This window comes from Lissotriton vulgaris, unplaced genomic scaffold, assembly GCF_964263255.1.
Source record: "Lissotriton vulgaris unplaced genomic scaffold, aLisVul1.2 SCAFFOLD_5441, whole genome shotgun sequence".
Taxonomy (NCBI): domain Eukaryota; kingdom Metazoa; phylum Chordata; class Amphibia; order Caudata; family Salamandridae; genus Lissotriton; species Lissotriton vulgaris.
The window spans coordinates 8,600-31,239 of NW_028253731.1; the positions used below are offsets into that span (position 1 = coordinate 8,600).

The following is a 22,640-nucleotide window of genomic DNA, read 5'->3' on the forward strand; positions in this document are numbered from 1 at the left end:
AGTCTGCTTAATTCAGACACTCTGTTCATCACCACCACCTTTTCTGAATCGTTTTTGTCCACCACAAGCGTGGAAGCGTATACTCAGATGTGAGTCCCTTGCTCATTGTACCATCAGGATTCAAGCAAGCCGGGCCGAAGACGGCTGAAATGCCAGAAACCGGTCCCCGGAAGCTTGTTTCCTTCCCAGTTTAAGAATTGGCTTGGTAGTTTGGTCTGCCCTGTTCCCATGATGCACTGGGCCAGGGTCAGACTAATTTGCATGTAGCCAGGTTCTGAGCAGGGATGGTGCAGTGAGCTAAAAAACGGTGATGGATCAAGCCCTGATCTTTGGACTGGTAAGAGTGGTCTGCTTAATTCAGACACTCTGTTCATCACCACCCCCTTTTCTGAATCGTTTTTGTCCACCACAAGCGTGGAAGGGTATACTCAGATGTGAGTCCCTTGCTCATTGCACCATCAGGATTCTAGCAAGCCGGGCCGAAGACGGCTGAAATGCCAGAAACCGGTCTCCGGAAGCTTGCTTCCTTCCCAGTTTAAGAATTGGCTTGGTAGTTTGGTCTGCCCTGTTCCCATGATGCACTGGGCTAGGGTCAGACTAATTTGCATGTAGCCAGGTTCTGAGCTGGGATGGTGCAGTGAGCTACAAAAACGGTGATGGATCAAGCCCTGATCTTTGGACTGGGTAAGAGTGGTCTGCTTAATTCAGACACTCTGTTCATCACCACCCCCTTTTCTGAATCATTTTTGTCCACCACAAGCGTGGAAGGGTATACTCAGATGTGAGTCCCTTGCTCATTGCACCATCAGGATTCAAGCAAGCCGGGCCGAAGACGGCTGAAAAGCCAGAAACCGGTAACCGGAAGCTTGTTTCCTTCCCAGTTTAAGAATTGGCTTGGTAGTTTGGTCTGCCCTGTTCCCATGATGCACTGGGCCAGGGTCAGACTAATTTGCATGTAGCCAGGTTCTGAGCTGGGATGGTGCAGTGAGCGAAAAAACGGTGATGGATCAAGCCCTGATCTTTGGACTGGGTAAGAGTGGTCTGCTTAATTCAGACACTCTGTTCATCACCAACCCCTTTTCTGAATCATTTTTGTCCACCACAAGCGTGGAAGGGTATACTCAGATGTGAGTCCCTTGCTCATTGCACCATCAGGATTCAAGCAAGCCGGGCCGAAGACGGCTGAAATGCCAGAAACCGGTCCCCGGAAGCTTGTTTCCTTCCCAGTTTAAGAATTGGCTTGGTAGTTTGGTCTGCCCTGCTACCATGATGCACTGGGCCAGGGTCAGACTAATTTGCATGTAGCCAGGTTCTGAGCTGGGATGGTGCAGTGAACTAAAAAACGGTGATGGATCAAGCCCTGATCTTTGGACTGGGTAAGAGTGGTCTGCTTAATTCAGACACTCTGTTCATCACCACCCCCTTTTCTGAATCGTTTTTGTCCACCACAAGCGTGGAAGGGTATACTCAGATGGGAGTCCCTTGCTCATTGCACCATCAGGATTCAAGCAAGCCGGGCCGAAGACGGCTGAAATGCCAGAAACCGGTCCCCGGAAGCTTGTTTCCTTCCCAGTTTAAGAATTGGCTTGGTAGTTTGGTCTGCCCTGTTCCCATGATGCACTGGGCCAGGGTCAGACTAATTTGCATGTAGCCAGGTTCTGAGCTGGGATGGTGCAGTGAGCTAAAAAACGGTGATAGATCAAGCCCTGATCTTTGGACTGGGTAAGAGTGGTCTGCTTAATTCAGACACTCTGTTCATCACCACCCCCTTTTCTGAATCGTTTTTGTCCACCACAAGCGTGGAAGGGTATACTCAGATGTGAGTCCCTTGCTCATTGCACCATCAGGATTCAAGCAAGCCGGGCGGAAGACGGCTGAAATGCCAGAAACCGGTCCCCGGAAGCTTGTTTCCTTCCCAGTTTAAGAATTGGCTTGGTAGTTTGGTCTGCCCTGTTCCCATGATGCACTGGGCCAGGGTTAGACTAATTTGCATGTAGCCAGGTTCTGAGCTGGGATGGTGCAGGGAGCTAAAAAACGGTGATGGATCAAGCCCTGATCTTTGGACTGGGTAAGAGTGGTCTGCTTAATTCAGACACTCTGTTCATCACCACCCCCTTTTCTGAATCGTTTTTGTCCACCACAAGCGTGGAAGGGTATACTCAGATGTGAGTCCCTTGCTCATTGTACCATCAGGATTCAAGAAAGCCGGGCCGAAGACGGCTGAAATGCCAGAAGCCGGTCCCCAGGAGCTTGTTTCCTTCCCAGTTTAAGAATTGGCTTGGTAGTTTGGTCTGCCCTGTTCCCATGATGCACTGGGCCAGGGTCAGACTAATTTGCATGTAGCCAGGTTCTGAGCTGGGATGGTGCAGCGAACTAAAAAACGGTGATGGATCAAGCCCTGATCTTTGGACTGGGTAAGAGTAGTCTGCCTAATACAGACACTCTGTTCATCACCACCCCCTTTTCTGAATCGTTTTTGTCCACCACAAGCGAGGAAGGGTATACTCAGATGTGAGTCCCTTGCTCATTGTACCATCGGGATTACAGCAAGCCGGGCCGAAGACGGCTGAAATGCCAGAAACCGGTCCCCGGAAGCTTGTTTCCTTCCCAGTTTAAGAATTGGCTTGGTAGTTTGGTCTGCCCTGTTCCCATGATGCACTGGGCCAGGGTCAGAATAATTTGCATGTAGCCAGGTTCTGAGCTGGGATGGTGCAGTGAACTAAAAAACGGTGATGGATCAAGCCCTGATCTTTGGACTGGGTAAGAGTGGTCTGCTTAATTCAGACACTCTGTTCATCACCACCCCCTTTTCTGAATCGTTTTTGTCCACTACAAGCGTGGAAGGGTATACTCATATGGGAGTCCCTTGCTCATTGCACCATCAGGATTCAAGCAAGCCGGGCCGAAGATGGCTGAAATGCCAGAAACCGGTCCCCGGAAGCTTGTTTCCTTCCCAGTTTAAGAATTGGCTTGGTAGTTTGGTCTGCCCTGTTCCCATGATGCACAGGGCCAGGGTCAGACTAATTTGCATGTAATCAGGCTCTGAGCTGGGATGGTGCAGTGAGCTAAAAAACGGTGATAGATCAAGCCCTGATCTTTGGACTGGGTAAGAGTGGTCTGCTTAATTCAGACACTCTGTTCATCACCACCCCCTTTTCTGAATCGTTTTTGTCCACCACAAGCGTGGAAGGGTATACTCAGATGTGAGTCCCTTGCTCATTGCACCATCAGGATTCAAGCAAGCCGGGCCGAAGACGGCTGAAATGCCAGAAACCGGTCCCCGGAAGCTTGTTTCCTTCCCAGTTTAAGAATTGGCTTGGTAGTTTGGTCTGCCCTGTTCCCATGATGCACTGGGCCAGGGTCAGACTAATTTGCATGTAGCCAGGTTCTGAGCTGGGATGGTGCAGTGAGCAAAAAAACGGTGATGGATCAAGCCCTGATCTTTGGACTGGGTAAGAGTGGTCTGCTTAATTCAGACACTCTGTTCATCACCACCCCCTTTTCTGAATCGTATTTGTCCACCACAAGCGTGGAAGGGTATACTCAGTTGTGAGTCCCTTGCTCATTGCACCATCAGGATTCAAGCAAGACGGGCCGAAGACGGCTGAAATGCCAGAAACCGGTCCCCGGAAGCTTGTTTCCTTCCCAGTTTAAGAATTGGCTTGGTAGTTTGGTCTGCCCTGTTCCCATGATGCACTGGGCCAGGGTTAGATTAATTTGCATGTAGCCAGGTTCTGAGCTGGGATGGTGCAGTGAGCTAAAAAACGGTGATGGATCAAGCCCTGATCTTTGGACTGGGTAAGAGTGGTCTGCTTAATTCAGACACTCTGTTCATCACCACCCCCTTTTCTGAATCGTCACTCAATATGCCCTGGCCCCTGATGCCCAGATTCAGAATATTATTGATACCTACATATCAGACACTCGCTGCAAACAGCAATTCCCAATAACTCGACTCCACCGGACACCTCTTCACTAGAGGACAGACTACTGGATTGCCACCTGCCTGACAGGGCTATTTCCCTGATGAGATCTGGGAACACCCAGGTCTGTGAGACTAAATCAGGGCCATTTCCCTAACATATTGAAAACTCGTTAACAATATCGACGATCCCCAATTGAAACTGAGAGACAAATGGACTGAGGACGGGATAGAATCAGATGATGAAACCTGGCAGGAAGCGGTCTCCTCTCCTAAACAGTCGCTTTCCCAGCGCAACTCAGACTGGTGCAACTAAAGATCCTCCATAGAATTTATGTAACTGGTCCCCAGCTTATGCATATGGACAGACTGACGGATGGCTCTTGTAGGAAGGGATGCACACAATTGGGCACATTCATACATATACTATGGCACTGTGAGCAAATCCAGGAATACTGGTGCAACATCCACACGATCATGAGTGAAGTGTTGGGGGTGGAAGTCAGACCGTAAGCGCCCAGGTGCCTCCTTAACATCTGGGAACCTACCGACCTCAACACATATACTACGAATTGGGTCATGCTTGGCTGCATGATCACCAAGAGAAATATTGCTCAGCTCTGGGGAGCCCCGCACCCGCCCACGGTCATAGCTTGGGAGCGAGATTTAGACTGGTGTATGCTAAGAGAGAAAACAGTCTATGTGGCCCGGGGTTACCCCCGAAAATGGTCCAAGGTTTGGGCCCCCTGGAATGCTTACTGGGGCAATATATGTACTCCTCCCCGTGATGCCAATGATCCCCCATCCCCGTGAATTGCAATGCAATTATGCTGCTGTATTGCATGTAACCTGATTTCACTGTAAGCCTCAATTGATTCTGTGAATTTGTAACCTCATGTCGAGACTGTTTAATAAAAAAAGATTTACAAAAAAAGTGCTATGACGTGGCTAGTGTTGACTGAATCATGGCTCATTCTTTTTCTTTACTTTAAACCATGTTGCACAGTGGCTATGCTGCGGTGCCACATGCCCAAAAAAATATTGAGAAAGCAAATAGATCTCGCGTAAGCGAGACCTATTGGCTTTGCCAATGCTTGTTTTTACTATGTTAACGTTTTCTGGGAAGCGGTTGTTCCTGATTATCATTAGTTTAACACCTAAGTGTAGCAATCAGCAGACACGAATGGTCATATGTCATTGTATGGTACAGCAACATGTCTTAAAGGATTTTTTGTCATTTTTACCTATTGAACTAGAAACTTTTTTTGTTAAAATCTGCAAATTAGGCAGAAGATGATGTATTACGTGGCAAATACAGCACATTCATAATTAAACAGAAATCACAGCTGCCGTAGAATTGCATAACTCCAATGACACTGGCTGAAAGGCAATAGAGCGCTGTAGTCGAGTGAGACATCCAGTAGAGATGTAGAAGAGAATGCAAGACTGTCTGGTGAAGCTATTGGCAATGCCTACTGTTGTTACACCTTTACTCAACAATTTCAAGCTCTGGCAGATAGGTACATAACCAAACAACAAAATGAAAGACTACAGCATTACAGGTGGCTGGGAATATGGTACGCTATGAGGAAGGTAATTCTCTTCATTGGGAGCATTACTTCACAAGCATCTATATTTACCGCCATCTGAGAAATGCAATCTATATCTTTTTTTTTAATGTATTTAATGTGGAAATGATAATGCACCAGATCATCAATACTGGAATGGGGGGGTTGAGGGGTCAGTTAGATAGGCAATTGAAGACAAATTTATTAATTTCACCCTTTAGCACTATTACTAGTGTTTCAAGCCACTGAAGGCTAAATCAGCAAGTAATAAAGTATGCAATCCATTCATTCACTGTCCTTTTATATGCGCGTCAGTGCATCCCACTGAGAGTCCATGCGCCGAACACTGCCTCATGGTGTTTGTTCATTTGTATTAACAAAACAAAAGAAAGGAGTATCCCCAGGACCCAGAGTCCTAGTGATCAAGCACGGAGATAGAGAAAAGTGGAAGAAAGAAATCTTTCTTTCTTAAGAAACCCCTCACTCACCGACCTGGTCGGTGACATGCTTCATCATCGGGGTCCACCCGAGTGACCGAGTTCCACTCAGGTGTGCTTCGACGCCTGCAACTGCAGCGGAGCTGGATTTTTGTATACTACGTGTACTCTCTATAGACTTTATTCTAGAGTCAGTATGACACCAATAAAAACAATTGGGATACTTTTATTGGTGTAATTTGACCAGGGAGTATCAAATTGTGCGTGAAAATATAGTCAACATGTTTCAACCGTGTATGACTTTTAGGTATTCTTCAGGACCAAGAGGGGTGAGCCGGGAGGTCTGCACTCGCTAAGGTGCACCCGTCCCTGACCCACCTGTGTGCTAGACCGCGTACTTACGGTTTAGCTTGCTTACAGCCATCTGTGTAAGGGAAATCTGAAACAATAGAATAAAGCATAGTAATGGTGTAAGAGTATACATATCTGTAAAATTTTTCTCCAAGCGGAAAGGTTCCTGTATCTGTGAGATACAGTTTGTGCATGCAAGAGCCATTCCAAAATGCATGCTATATCACACCGTCTGTTGAAGGTGCCCAAATCGTGTGACCCAGCTAGGCATCTGCTGAGTTCCATACATACCCACTATACATTCATCTTTATTAAGTGGGTGTCAAGCGTGCTTCATAATAAAGTTACGGGTGCTGAGTGACTAGATCTAGTCAGTGTGTGTATATAGTCCTAGAATCAGAGATAACTTAGACATATATACACATTGTCAAGCGAAATAGGGCGAGATGGCCAAGGTATCTTTCATTAGTGAACTAAGTATAAAAGCTATATCCGAGCGACATAGTGGGGAAACACTCGATAAACTGACTTACTAGTAATTACTGTTAGTAGAGCCCCATGGATGCCGTGGGGGGGCCGCCTTTGAGCGTTCTTTGGGCATAAAATGACAGGAATGAGTATTATAATTAGCGGGACGTCGTGGTTAGAGACACCTGGTCTAACAAGTCAGGGCTGTATCAAAGACATAGCTTACCCAAGAAACTCGCTTGTCATCAGGCGTCAGCCCGCTGGAAACCTATCCTTACCGCACGCCGTCCCGAGGATAATGCGGGATGCACTTCCGTGTATTTTAAACAGGCGCCATGCGATTGGATAGTCGTTGGCCTATCCATGTTCTTCACGCTGTGTTTCCATGCGTTCTACTCTACCTCACATGAGCCCCAACTTCCTCGCACTTTCCTTATGCCACAAACCTCTCTCATTGTTTGTCTCTAAGGGCTTGATTACGACCTAGGTGGATTGAATACTCCATCACAAACGTGACGGATATCCCACAAGGCCGGTAGTGTGTGTGTGTGTGTGTATTTATATATATATGTATATATATATATATATATATATATATATATATATATATATATATATATATATATATATATATATATATATATATATATATTACCTACTGGCGGTCGCCAGTAGGTATATATAGTTAGGATTTTTTCCCTATGGGATTTCTGAAAATTCTATGTCTAATAACTTTGGCGTTTGTTGACGGAATCGGCTGAAATTTTCAGGAAAATGGCACATTTTGTTTCTGAGCAGCTCCTGGAAATTTGGGGGGGTTTCGTCAAGGGGGGGCTGAGAAAAAAGGGGGGTCCCAAAACTCGTTTTTAACATTGAGTTTTCCATAGGGCGGTTGGACTCACTTTTAGCTCGAACGGCTGAATGGATTTGCACAAAACGTGGCAAAATTGTAGGGACTGTTAGCCCGATGTGCCTTTGCTAGGTCTCAATATATGTGCTTCAGTGGATTTTGAGAAATTAACGTTTAAATCAAGATATATATCTGTAACAGCGCTCCGGGCAGCGCTCCGGTTCGCGTACTTTTCGCTTATCGGAACTTTGCGAAGCGAAGCTGATTGGCTCTCCGGTGTCTGTCAACATTCTAAACAGTCCGGTGCGGCCGCAATCTTGTCTCTCGGTAGGATCGAGAGACAAGAGGAGGCCAAAACAAAGGAGGAAATGAAGGGAAGGGGGCAAGGTAGACCCCTTCTGACCCCCTAGGATTGATGAGGGGATATTATAGAGCCACGCTGGGCCCAAAAAAAAAAAAAAAAAAATTCCGTTTTTTTCGCCGTAGAGACGCGTCTTGGTACGCGAACCGGGCAGCTAACCGGGAAGCTAACCAGCAGTGTAACGGGAGTCTGACGAGTAGCTGATTGGCTGTCAACATTGTAAACAGTTCGGAGCGGCCGCCATCTTGTCTCTCGGTAGGATGGAGAGACAAGAGGAGGCCAAAACAAAGGGGGAAATGAAGGAAAGGGGCAAGGTAGACCCCTTCTGACCCCCTAGGATTGATGAGGGGATATTATAGAGCCACGCTGGGCCCAAAAAAAAAAATTCCGATTTTTTCGCCGTAGAGACGCGTCTTGGTACGCGAACCGGGCAGCTAACCGGCAGTGTAACGGGAGTCTGAGGAGAAGCTGATTGGCTGTTATCATTGTAAACAGTCTGGAGCAGCCGCCATCTTGTCTCTCTGTGGGATCGAGAGACAAGAGGTGGAAAAAAGGTGTAAATGAATGAAAGGGGTAAGGCAGACCCCTCCTGAACCCCTAGGATTGATGAGGGGGCTATTAAAGTTCCCTGGGGGGTGAAAAAAAAATTTTGATTTTTCGCGGTAAAGGTGCTTCCTGGTACGTTAACCGGGCAGCTAACCGGCAGCGTAACGGGAGTCCGACATATTGTGTTTTTTGAACGTTTGTGATATGTGCACGTGTGGATTTTGTCTAATTAAGGTTAAAAAAATATATATATATATCTTTAAGCGTGTTTTGGCGCGCTTACGTTTTGGGTTTGGTTTGCGCTGCAGAGACGATACGTCACGGTTATGCGATGCATCATGAGGCGTCTCACGGGCTACGTGATACGTCACTTAATAAAGAATATATTTTACAGCTATAGATATTAGCTTTTAAAAAACCAATGAAATTCACAGAAAAAACCATAGGTTATAGACCATATATAGTTAGGAATTTGCATTTACAAAACCTTGAAAATTCACTGAAAAAACCATAGGTTATAGACCATATATAGTTAGGGATTAGCATTTAAAAAACCTTATTTTATTTGCACAAAACCATTGAAATTCCATATATAGTTAGTTGCACTAACTATATATCGCGGACCCGCAATCCACTGCTAATGATGTCACATATTACATCATTCATGACATGGTCAGTGACATCACTGATGACATCACTGATGACATCTCAAATGACATCACTGATGACATCACTGACATCTCATTTGACATTACTGATTACATCACTGATGATATCATTTATGTGATAATACATCTTCAGACTCTAATATAACCTTAGATACACTCAGTGTAAACAGGCACTCACAGACTGTCACACATCCATGGAGTTACTCACACACCTAGTCAGTCATGCAAAGAATCAATCACACCTCCATTTCCTCAACTATACAGTTATACACACCTTACTTATTCAAACATATACTAACACATATTTACTCTCTTATACAATCCTTGATACAAGTTCACAATGATTCATACAGCCACTCTCACATTCACTGGCTCTTATGTTCAGTTATTTATATATGTCAACTCTCACATGGAGTGTGTTTTACATATGTACTTACTTTGACATGTAGAACTGAGATATCCATTCACTCACCAATATACTCATGCACACAGTCAACTGTCCATACAGCTGTTTCTACATGCACTTTTGAAGCCATACACCTAGGGAATCAACTGCTCACACATCTATGCACAGAGTTATACACCTCCCAGCCACCCACACACATACTCAGTCTCCCATACAAATACTTGGGCAACCATTCAATAACCCATATAGTTACTGATATAGCTACTGATTTAAACATGCAGCAGTTTACAGAAGAACATAAATAATGATTGCCAAATTAAGACACTTTAATCACTAACCCATGCACTCAGTGAGACACATTTAATCATTCTCTCATACAGTCAGTCATGCACCTACTAAATCCTTCATCCAGACACTTATACATCCACTCATTCTTCAATATGTAAGACATATTTTAACTTTACAGAAACATACAGTCACTGGGTGTTGTCATCAGTGATGTCATCAGTGATGTCATTTGAGATGTCATCAGTGATGTCACTGACCATGTCATGAATGATGTAATATGTGACATCATTAGCAGTGGATTGCGGGTCCGCGATATATAGTTAGTGCAACTAACTATATATGGAATTTCAATGGTTTTGTGCAAATAAAATAAGGTTTTTTAAATGCTAATCCCTAACTATATATGGTCTATAACCTATGGTTTTTTCAGTGAATTTTCAAGGTTTTGTAAATGCAAATTCCTAACTATATATGGTCTATAACCTATGGTTTTTTCTGTGAATATATATATATATATATATAGATAGATATACATATATATATCTGTATATCTATATATATATATAAATATATATATAGATATATAGATCTATAGATATTAGGGGTTGATGTGGCCCAGGGGACTCGAGGAGGCATGGTTTTCGGGAGGCACACGGACTTGAGGGTTTGTTTAGATTATGGCGCCAACTCTCCCCCGCAATTACACCTTCTCCAAAACTTTGCATTTTGGGACATGTAGGCGATATACATCACGCTGCATAGAGAAAGGCTCTGGCACAAGCAGTTACCCTGGGGGCGGAGCGGCTGACCACGAAACAGGATGGGGCGGGATATTTAAACCCATCATTTGGTGCCTGCATCCTCATGACACCCCTTTGGCACTGAAGAAGGCAAGAAGATGCCGAAATGCATTTGCCATCTCGTGAGTTCCAGAACAAAATGCCTCCATGTTTCCCCTACTGTGGCCTCTTCTTCTTCTTTGGGAGGAGTGTTTGGACACTGAATAGCGCAAATGCCAGCATCGAGTTCAAGAGGCCACCGCATCCCCAAGTCGGCCAAGGACTTGCTGGTTTCTGCCTCAGCGGATTTCCTTTGGTTTCCAGGGTACTGGATTTTCCTTGGCCCACCTCCAGGCCCGGGAGGAGATCGGGTGGTGATGCCGTAATTTGACTGCACGTCGGGCGAGATGGATTCACCACCTTGCCCCCGCCGTATGGATCCCTACGGTTTGGGGGTTGATGCGGTCCAGGGGACTCGAGGAGGCATGGATTTTCAGGAGGCACATGCACTTGAGGGTTTGTTTAGATCATGGTGCCAATCCTCCCCTGCAATTACTCCTTCTCCAAAAATTTCCATTTTGGGACATGTAGGCGATATACATCACGCTGCATACAGAAAGGCTCTGGCTCAAGCAGTTACCTTTGGGGTGGAGCGGCTGACCACGAAACAGGATGGAGCGGGATATTTAAATCCATCATTTGGTGCCTGCATCCTCATAACACCTCTGGCACAGAAGAAGGCAAGAAGATGCCGAAATGCATTTGCCATGTTGTGAGTTCCAGAATAAAATGCATCCATGTTTCCCCTATTGTGGCCTCTTCTACTTCTTTGGGAGGAGTGTTTGGACAATTAATAGCGCGAATGCCAGCAAGAGGCCCCTGCATCCCCAAGTCGGCCAAGGACTTGCTGGTTTCTGCCTCGGCGGATTTCCTTTGGTTTCCAGGGTACTTTTAATAGCGCGAATGCCAGCAAGAGGCCCCTGCATCCCCAAGTCGGCCAAGGACTTGCTGGTTTCTGCCTCGGCGGATTTCCTTTGGTTTCCAGGGTACTGGATTTTCCTTGGCCCACCTCCAGGCCCAGGAGGAGATGGGGCGGAGATGCAGTCATTTGACTGCACGTCGGGCAAGGTGGATTCACCACCTTGCCCCCACCATATGGATCCCTACGGTTTTGGAGTTGATGCGGTCCAGGGGACTCGCGGAGGCATGGATTTTCGGGAGGCACACAGACTTGAAGGTTTGTTTAGATCATGGTGCCATCCTCCCCCGCAATTACACCTTCTCCAAAACTTTGCATTTTGGGGCATGTAGGCCATATACATAACGCTGCGTACAGAAAGGCTCTGGCACAAGCAATCCCTTGGGGGCGGAGCGGCTGACCACAAAACAGGATGGGGCGGGATATTTAATTCCGTCATTTGGTGCCTGCACCCTCATAACACCTCTGGCACTGAAGAAGGCAAGAAGATGCCGAAATGCATTTGACATGTTGTGAGTTCCAGAATAAAAGGCCTCCATGTTTCCCCTATTTGGGAGGAGTGTTTGGATAATAGCGCTAATGCCAGTAGTTAATGTAATATATATATATATATATATATATATATATATATATATATATATATATATATATATATATATATATATATATATATATATATATATACATATATATATATATATATATATATATATATACATATATATATATATATATATATATATATATATATATATATATATATATATATATATATATATATATATATATGTCGCCAGTAGGTAGTTATAGTTAGGACCTACATTCTAATTGGAATAACTTTGGCGCGGGTGGATGAATCTTCGCGAATTTCTCCAAAAAAATGGCCTACTCCGCTCTGCTCCTTCCCTGAAAGATTGGGGGTGATTCATCAAGTGGGGGCCGAGAAAAAAGGGGGGTCCCAAAACGTGTATTCTCTATGCAATTTTCCATAGGACCTTTAGCAAGGGCTACAGCCCGAACGGCTGAACAGAATTATACCAAATTTGGCAGAGAGGTAGAGTTTGGTTCGCAGACTGTGCTTTTTTGTTAAATGGTGTAAATCCGTTTAGTAGTTCCTGAGAAAATCAAAAGTGATATCTAGAGACAGAGTTCAGTACTCTGTACTGTACTCTGTACCTTCCCGAGCACGAGCTGCATGCTGATTGGCTGTCAACTGTCTGTCAACACTCCAAAACAAGAAGTGTTGGCAGCCATCTTGTGCCTCGGTAGAACCAAGGCACAAGAAAGCAGTGAAATAAACGTGCAAAACACGCAAAGGGGCTGGGTAGAAACACCCTGACCCCCTTGGCCTGCTCAGGGGGTCCCACAAGGACACCCTAGGCCAAAAAAAATATATATATTTTTTTTTAATCGCGGGGTACGAAGTACAGTACTCTGTACTGTACTCTGTACCTTCCCGAGCACGAGCTGCATGGTCATTGGCTGTCAACTGTCTGTAAACACTCCAAACCATGTTACCAACTGCCTCTCTAATTTCGTGGAGGAATCGGTTTATCTCCAACCCAATCAAGCAGGATTCCGGCCTGGTCATTCCACTGAGGCAGTAATATTGGCCGTCCAGAACACCTTGAGGTCCAATGCTGACAAAAATCTTCACCAAGCCCTGGTACTTCTTGACTTGTCCGCCGCATTCGACACGGTTGACTATTCTATTCTGGTCAACCGTGTCGAACAGGCAGGCCTTAGAGACTCTGCTCTAGCCTGGCTGAAATCGTTCATTTTTTAACGTACTCAGTCTGTCCGCTTAGGCTCCTTTTCTGCTGCCAAAGTCAAGTCCTTTTGCGGGGTGCCCCAAGGCTCCTCGTTATCTCCCATATTGTTTAACTTGTATATGCGGCCCCTTCTTTTTGCTCTGAGAAAGCACAAAGTCACTGTATACAACTATGCAGATGACTTGCAGCTAGTTTTCGTTCTTAATTCCCCAAATGCTGTGGAGGACTTTCAAGCCACTATGACTTTAATTCAGAGCTGGATGTCCTCAAATCATCTTAAATTAAACCCGGGGAAAACTGAGCTGATCCTGCCCGGTAAGAGCGAAATCAGTTGGAGCCCTAACTTCTGGCCTGCTGATATGGGCCTCCCCCCTAAGAAATCTCTGACTGTAAAAAGTCTGGGGATAACCATCAATGAGGACCTCTCGTTAAAATCCCAAATTGGAACCGTGGTTTCCTCTGGATTTTTTCAATTGAGGAAAATTAGGAAAATCGCACATTTCCTCACTCATTCCGCCTTAATTCAGGTGGTCATGGCCCCAGTCCTCTCCCACATCGACTTCTCAAACAGTCTATATCTTGGCCTACCTGTAAGCCAACTTAGAAGACTGCAGTACTTGCAGAACCAGGCCGCCAGGCTGATCTGCAATGTACCCAAATGGGAATCGATCAAATCAGGCCTAGAGACCCTGCACTGGCTACCTGTGGCTCAAAGAGCCGAATTCAAAGCTGGGTGCATCATCTTCAAGGCTTTGCAAGGCAAGGGACCTCTATTCATCAGGCAGCTGATTGGAAGATATGTTCCTTCACGCAATTTGAGATCAGCCCACAAAGACCTACTTGAAGTACCACGCTTTAAGAAAAAACGACAAGGAGGCAGCAGTTTCCATTTCTTAGCAGCTACCCTATGGAACTCTCTGTCACTAGCCCTCAGACAGAGCAAGGACCTCCTTGCCTTTAGAAAGGCATTTAAGGCTCACCTCTTCACACAGGCATACTTGAAATAAAGATTCTTGCAGACTCACCCCTTGTTATGTTTTTTATCTCTTTCCAGCGCCAAGAAGCCCTCGGGCGTATGTGCGCTTTATACATTTTTAATAACATAACATAACATAACAAGTGTTGGTAGCCATCTTGTGCCTTGGTAGCAGTGAAACAAACGTGCAAAACACGCAAAGGGGGCAGGGTAGAAACACCCTGATCCCCAAGGTCTGCTCAGGGGGTCCCACAAGGAACCCCAAGGCCCAATTTTTTTTAAATTTAAAAATCGCGGGGTACGAAGTACCGTACTCTGTACCTTCCCGAGTGCATACTGGAGGTTCCTGGTGGGCTAGTTAGCCCCCAGGGACCTCCAGTATACAAGGGGAATTAGTTCCCCCTCTGCAAACGCGCCAGAGGGCTGCGTGGCAGAGAGGTGTAAAAAGGGGCGTGGCCTCATTACACCTCTCTGCAAGGCAGCCCCCTTGCGCATACTGGAGGTTCCTGGTTGGCTAGTTGGCCCCCAGGGAACTCTAGTATGCAAGGGGAATTAGTTCCCCCTCTGCAAACGGGCCAGGGGGCTGCGTTGCAGAAAGGTGAAATGAGGCCATGCCCCTTTTTACACCTCTCTGCAACGCAGCCCCCTGGCGCATACTGGAGGTTCCTGGTGAACTAGTTGCCCCACACAGACCCCCAGTATGCAAGGGGACTTAGGGCCCGATGTAGGTAGGGCTTTACCGATCGGTATCGGCCGAAAATACCGATTTTTGGCCCTTACCGATCGGTAAACAGCCATCGAGATGTAGGGACCCAAAAACAGAACGAATCGGATAGAAAACCGATTCGGAATGTGTACCGAATGTGAAAGAATCCGATACGTACATACCGAAAATCGGATATGTAACGAATCGGAAAAACACCGATTCGGTTACAAAGACCGAATCGGTCCATGTACCGATTCGTTAGTGACACCGAATCGGAAAATCACCGATTCGGTCCTACTACCGATTCGTTAGTGACACCGATTCGGAAAATCACCGATTCGGTCCTACTACCGATTCGTTAGTGACACCGATTCGGAAAATCACCGATTCGGTCCTACTACCGATTCGTTAGTGACACCGAATCGGAAAATCACCGATTCGGTCCATGTACCGAATCGGAAAAAATACCGATTCGGACATGATCCGAATCGGAAAACATGCCGATTCGTATGAATCTCCGATCGGGAAATTCCCCGATTCCGACAGTTGGGGAGATGTAGGGAGGCACAGAAACACCGAAATCGGCTCAAAATCGGTAGAATTCACTCGGTATTTACCATGGATTGCAATCAGGTGGTAACCAACTCCAACCCATATAAACAGTCCCAAAATGCATTGCAACTTGCAGGATGGCAGCTTTCTATGTCATTGCGAGGCGGCTACGGCTACAGCAGGAAGGACAGAGGGAATGGCTAAGAAATGAACAGGTCTACAGACAGAGGATAACCCTGTTCATGCTCACTGAGGCTGAGATCCTACAGAGATACAGGCTGGACTCTGACACCATACTTGAGCTCATCAGGGACCTTAAGCCATACTTGGACCACCACACCCCAAGGGCACACGCCATCCCTGCGCACGTCCAGGTGCTATGCAGCCTACACCTGGTAGCGTCTGGCAGCTATCAAAGTGGAGTAGCAGCAGCAGGAGGGGTGAGCCAGAGTAGCCTGTCAAGGTTCTTCCACATATTCCTTGACGCCATGATAGACAGGATGGACCAATACATCTCATTCCCTGCAACCCACGCAGAACTGCTACAAACCAAAGCGGACTTCTAGCAGATGGCACACTTTCCCCAAGTCATCGGTTGCATAGATGGCACGCATATTCCGATTTGCCCACCAGCGGACACCGAATACATATACCGCAATCGGAAATCTACACACACCATCAACGTGCAGGTGATCTGCAATGCCAAGTGCACCATCACAGACCTGGTAGCAAAATTTCCAGGAAGTACCCATGACTCATATATATTCCAACAGAGCGGCATATATGCACGGCTGATGGCTGGCGATTTTGGAGAAGGATACCTCCTAGGTGAGCCACATCATCAGACCCCCATAACACATAGTAGGTAGGTGTAATACATGTATGCATGTGTCTAATGTGACCCCTTTCTCTTCCAGGCGACAGTGCATATGCCCTCCGCTCATTCATACTCACCCCCTACCTCAACCCCTCCACACCCAGCCAAAGGAGGTATAACCGGGCCCACATACGCACCAGGAATGTTGTTGAACGGACCTTTGGCATCTGGAAAAGTAGATTCAGATGCCTGCACAAGAGTGGAGGTGCAAGGCAGTATACCCCCATCACCTGCTGCAAGATCATAGCTGTATGTGCAATGTTACACAACCTTGCGGTCAAGAAGGGCACTGAGGTGGAGTTGTCTGACTACGAGGACTATGACGACGACGAAGCTGTGCCACTGACACAGCCAGCTGGGGTGTGTACGCCATGTGATGGCAGATACAGACGTGAGGAGATCACTGAGAACTATTTCTGACTGAGTACAGATGCAAAGACAGCTAAATGTTGCTTGGAAAAAAAAAGTTTTAATAATGATGCACCACAGTTACAGCACTGATGTGCATCAAATAATGGAGATTGTTAACGAAAATAAAGTCCAGGGTTCTGGTTTGCTCATCCCCCCTTGCCAGCCTATTTTTTGGCCCGCTTTCCAGACCCACTGGGGTGTCCCTCGGCCCCCTCCGAATGGCCAGCAGCATCAGCGGATCGCCTGGTGCTCCTCCTTGGCTCTGAAGCAGCGCTGGCCGGGCTGCTGCGGCTGCTGCTGTCTCCAGCATCACCCAGGTCCAGGGCAGGATTGGAGGCGGCGTTTGATATTAACATGGCCTCCATGGCCGTGGTGATCCTGGCCATCCCCCTAGTCAGCTCAGCTGTATGCTGACTGAGTGCCGATTCCTGATTTGAGCTGCGATGGCACAGCTGTGCGCTCGCCGCTGCAAGGCGGGCCATGGCCCGGTTGAGCACCCGGGCATCCCTCCTGCGCGCAACCTCATGCTCCTCCTGCCTGGCAGAGGAGTGGGTGATGGCAGTGGTCAGCCTGCCCAACCCTGCTGCCACCTCCTTGTTGCTGTCCACAACAGCCTGGAACCCCTTCACCAACTCCCCCATCTGCAGGTTGTGCTGCAGGAGCTGGCGTTGGCAGGCCATGGTGGATTTGGCCTGTTGGCGCTGGATTTTTACCATCTGGCCCTCCAGGCCCAGGAACACACTGCCCTCCCGTGCTGGTGCAGCAGTTGTGGTGGTGGTGGCACGGCGTCTGGCACTGCTGCCTCCGGCCTGCTGAGTGGGCTGGGGTGCCACTGGTGGTGGTGTGGTGCTGGCCGGTCCCGGAGCCCCTGCTCCCACGACAGGTTGGACGGGTGGCAAGGCCACGGTTGTGGCAGGAGCTGTTGTCGGCGGAATGGTCTGCCTTGTAGGGGAGTTGTATGGTGAAAATTGCAAGGGGGGTGAGCTGGGCAGTACTGGGGAGTGCACTGCCTGGAAATCAATCACCAGGACTCCCTCCATTCCAAGCCCTGGGGTGTCTCCTTCCTCATCCTCATCCTCCTCCTCCTGGCCAGGCTGGCTGGTGCTCGGCCCTGCCACTGCAGTATTTGAAGTCGAAGCTCCCTCTGCTGCCACAGTGGTGCTGCCTGATGGTGCCCCTAGGTACAAAGAAGCATTTGTAAACTGAGTGCCGATGTATTACAGTCAGTACAATTATGGCATTCCACATGTCCTTGCATCTCCTTACACCGTGTCACACTGTTTCCTGTCTTGTGATTCTGCACTGACATATTTGGCTAACTTCTGCTGACTACATGTACCATGATGCTTGTCTCTTGTATGTTGGTGACAGTACAGTGCTGGTGTTTGCCTATGCATTGTGTCTAATGGGGAGGTGTCTGGTAGGGTGTGTCATGATGCGCATGCTTCTTACCTGTAGCTGTGGCCATCGCAGTGCTGTCCAGGGTCCCGATCCCTACGATGCTCTCCCTCTCGATGGTGCTGGAGACAATTTCCTCCAGCTCGGTGAGGGGTGGCGCCGGGTTCTTGCCTCCTCCGGTGTGTCCAGCCTGCCTTTGGAGGTCGGCCAGCTTCCTCTTCGTGAGGCTGCGGAGGTCATAAAACCTTTTCTTAAGTTCCTCAATGGACCTGGGGGTGACTCCAGCAGCATTGACCTTCTGGGCGATGTCGGCCCACAATCTCCTCTTGGTGCTGTCTGGCACGTTGAGGGACAGCTTGCCAAAGAGCTGGCGGTGCACCCTCACCACCTCCTCAACCAGCACCTGAAGTTCTGTGGTGGTGAATTTGGGCTTCCTCTTTTGGGAGGACTTCTGGCTTCCTGCCTGATCTGCCATTTTCTCCTGCTCCTGCTCAGTCTGCAACCTCCTTCTCCCACTGCTGCTAACTGTGTGTTGGGCTCAGGCAGGCTTTCCAGAAACTTCTAGAAACTTCTTAATTGGCTGCACCTGCCAGGGTTGCCACTCCCTGTTTGGGTGGGGGAGGGGGAGCCACCTCATTGGCTGAATCGCCTATTGCCGAGTCGGCTTTTACCGATTCGGTAAAATCCGAATCGGTAAAATCCGAATCGGTATTATCCGATTCGGTAAAAGCCGAATCGGTTCATGCAATGCATTCCTATGGGCTTTTTCGCCATGGGTCTATGATTGCCGAATCGGTTTTTACCGAATCGGCTTTTACCGAATCGGTATTCGCCGAATCGGAAATATCCGATTCGGTGGTAGCTGATTCGGTGTTTTCCGATTCGTTGTTGGCCGATTCGGTAATTTCCGATTCGGACCGAGCTGAATCGGAACGTACCGAATCTCATTACCGATGCCGACCGAATCGGTTTTCAATCGGTATTTTTTTCCTACATCTCGTTTTCCGATTTCAGAATACCGATTCGGCCCGCCTCGGTATTTTGAAATCGGAAAATCGCGTTTACCTACATCGGGCCCCTAATCCCCAACTTAGAACACACTACAGGGCGCGTTTGCACAGTGGTGAAGGTAGGGGGCGGGGCTTGAGGTGATGTGAGTGCAAACATGCCCTGTGGCGCGTTTTAAGTTGGGGAATTAATTCCTCTTCAATCCAGAGGTCCCCTAGGGGGCAACTAGTCCAACAGGTATCTCCAGTAAGCGCCACTGAGCTGTGTTGCAGAGTGATGTAAAAAGGGGGCGGGCCCTCTGAACACCTCTCTGCAACACAGCTGCCTGGCGCATACTGGAGTTACCTGGTGGGCTAGTTGGCTCACAGGGGACCTCAGGATTGAAGAGGAATTAATTCCCCAATCTAAAACGCGCCACAGGGCGTGTTTGCACACATGTTACCTCAGGCCCCGCCCCCTTCCTTCACTATTGAGCAAAATATTCCTGTAAAATCAGCCGAACTACGAATTCCGATTTACTCACCTGTTAAGGGAGACCTCAGTGCTGCATCTTTCAGCCCACTGCTGATCCTGAAAAGTAATTCTAATCGTAGTTACAGTAACTTGAATTTCCTTCCATAGGCTAATATTGACTGGTTCCACTTGGAAATTTTTCTAAGTGTGGAGTTTTGGAACTTAAAAAAATTCCTCAAAAATCAGTCGAACTACAAATTCCAATTTACTCACCTGTTATCAGGAGACACCTCAGTGCTGCATCTTTCAGCTCACTACTATTCCTGAAAAGTAAATTTAACTTTACTTACCAGTAACTTGAATTTCCTTCCATAGGATATCATTGACTGCTATATAAAATATATATAAATTAAAAAAATATTACATAAAAAAATAAATATTACAATTTCAATATATTTTTAAACTTTTTTTCAATTTATATTAAAAATATGTAATGTAATTTAAAAAATAAAATATCTATAAATAAATATGTTAAAACAATATAGTAAATCAGTATAAAAAAATATAACCATTAATAACATTTAAAAATTATCATTTAGAAAACCTTTGAAATTCACTGAAAAAGCCATAGGTTTCAGCCACGTTATTGTTAGGAATTAGCATTTAAAAAACCTTTGAAATTCACTGAAAAAAACATAGGTTTCAGCCACGTTATAGTTAGGAATTAGCATTTAAAAAACCTTGCAAATTCACTGAAAAAAACCATAAGTTTCACACATGTTATAGTTAGCTGGACATTTCACTCATACAAAAGCATTGAAATTCCACCGTTATAGTTAGTTCAGCTAACTATAACTCGCGCGCCCGCAATGCACTGCTGATGACGTCACATATTACATCACTCATGACATGGTCAGTGACATCACTGATGACATCACTGATGACAAAGTTTACAAAACAAGTATTGACAAAGGCTAGCGTCCAACGCCAAACCGATTGTCATTGCCATTGTTTGTTTTAATAATAGGCTCTAGAATGACAGCACGACCAGACCTTTAAAAGCTGAGTTTAGCAATGGAGGTCCCCAGGAGGGCAGTGCAACAAATTCTCGAGAGGACTGAAGTAGCCTCGCTTCGAATTCTGCTCTTCGTCTTGAACCGTTCGAAAGAGGCCCGTGGTTACTCGCTGCTTAGCATTGCCTGTGAAAAGATGCTGCTGTGGCTTTCAAAGTAACCTTTCAGGCATGTAATAGCGTTTTTGATTCATTACATTCTGTTTTTTGCTTCCACCAAGCTGGAAGTAATGCGCGGAAAGCTATCTGACCACCCCCCTCCTGACTGGTCCTGCGCATGGACATGCACACTGGCTCCAATTAACCTAAAGTGCGCAGGCACAAGAGCAGTATAGCGACACCATTTACAGACTCAAATTGGTTCCACCCCTTGTTGGCGATGGAGCTGGGCATGCGCACAAGCATTCTACTCTGGAACAGAATGAGTGGCGGAAACCTCTTAAGACGTGAGCGCTTTCGTCGACAGCTCGCGTAGCAACCAAGTGGGGGTAGTGGTCTGGCGACCCCTGATGCTGGCTGCAGAACTGTCAGAATTGAGTCGAATTTTGTAGATTGCACAGATCTCAGCAGCAAGCGTACTACTAACCTGCTGTATGTCCAACCGATTTGTGCATATGGGAGAGCTGATAGGTAGGGGGTTTTCCTTGCAAAGTGTTAGCAGAGTTTGTTTGCAGCTGTTTAATTGAAACATTTTAAAGCCATTTTGGAAAAAAACGCTGTAAATGTATAGGCATTTATATAGCGCACTACTTACCCGGAGGGTCCCAAGGCGCTTCGACCGCTGCGAAACCCTTCCTGGCTTCCCTGAGAGATGGTCCCTTAATGGGTATCTCCAGGGTGAGACCAGGCATCCCCGGCGGTCTGGTGGGGCCGTTAGTGAGGATGAGGCAAGCTAATGCCCAGAGTTGCCGAGTGTGATCGCTGATCAGAGTGGGCACCGAGGAGAGATAATTATCGAGTCCGCTGACCTTGGTCCAGAAACCTGCCGCGCCGGGAATCGAACCCTGGTCCCGGGCCGTCCTCTGCTCTCGGGTCTGCCGCCTCTAACCAGTGAGCCACACTACCTCACCTCGCTGGAGCCGGTTCATAACTCCATTTCCAGGAGTTGTGGGTGGAAAAAGTCATAATCTGTGCAGGCGTAAATTATGCATGATTCTGATTCATATGTATATATTTATTTTGCAGTTTTATATAGCGCAAACTCAGAGGCGCAACTAGAGCCAAATTTCGGGGGGGCTAAGAAAAAATTTCGGGGGGGGGGCTGAACCTTTCATCAGTAGGCAGGGGGGGGGCTGCAGGGGCTCTTAGAAGGGGTGAAACAACTGCAAGGCCTAATTAACATTTAAATGGTCTTGTAACGACCTGTGAAACGTTCGGGTGCGGCTCTCTGTGTGCCCGGGATCTGTCTCATCCCGGGCTGCCACACACGAAGGGGGGGGGGGCTGAAGCCCGGTGAGTTCAATGGGTGTTGCGCGCCTGCGCAAACTCGACTTTACAGAAGCGCCAGTTAAATTACGTTACATTTACACAAGAACACATTCGTTTTTGGCAGGCGCAGGGAGATTAAGCGATTTGCCTTGAATCACAGGATTGTTTGGCCGATGCTGAGACTCGAACCTGGTTCCCCAGCTCCAAGGTCCGCATTAGGCCACGTCCTCCCACAATTCTCTGTTAGACGTTCAATATAGGTGCTTGGATGAACTGCAACCTGTGCCTACTTATTTGAATTTTTATGCAAAGCAAATGCACATGCAACTTGCACTTTGATGAAGAAAGTGGACAAAATGGGCAA

At 46.9% G+C, this 22,640-nt stretch overlaps 1 protein-coding gene across 1 annotated transcript; it reads right to left on the reverse strand.

Moving 5' to 3' along the window:
• Positions 1 to 6,312: 6,312 nt before the first annotated feature.
• Positions 6,313 to 18,794, reverse strand: LOC147660784 (uncharacterized). Its single transcript, XM_086951467.1, has 3 exons — positions 18,370 to 18,794; positions 17,631 to 18,094; positions 6,313 to 6,366 (listed from the first exon to the last, which is right to left on the reverse strand). Exons 1-3 carry the CDS (start codon positions 18,788 to 18,790, stop codon positions 6,313 to 6,315), a joined length of 939 nt encoding a protein of 312 aa, XP_086807593.1. The 5' UTR covers positions 18,791 to 18,794.
• Positions 18,795 to 22,640: the final 3,846 nt, after the last annotated feature.

Bases quoted from the DNA above. Each gene is read 5' to 3' on its own strand.
- LOC147660784 (XM_086951467.1), bottom strand. From the start codon at position 18,790: ATGGCAGATCAGGCAGGAAGCCAGAAGTCCTCCCAAAAGAGGAAGCCC. The intron at 18,095-18,369 runs GTAAGAAGCATG...CTTTGTACCTAG, and splicing joins TGCGATGGCCACAGCTACAG to GGGCACCATCAGGCAGCACC. The intron at 6,367-17,630 runs GTAAAAATCCAG...CTATTGTTTCAG, and splicing joins TGGGCCTGGAGGGCCAGATG to ATTTCCCTTACACAGATGGC.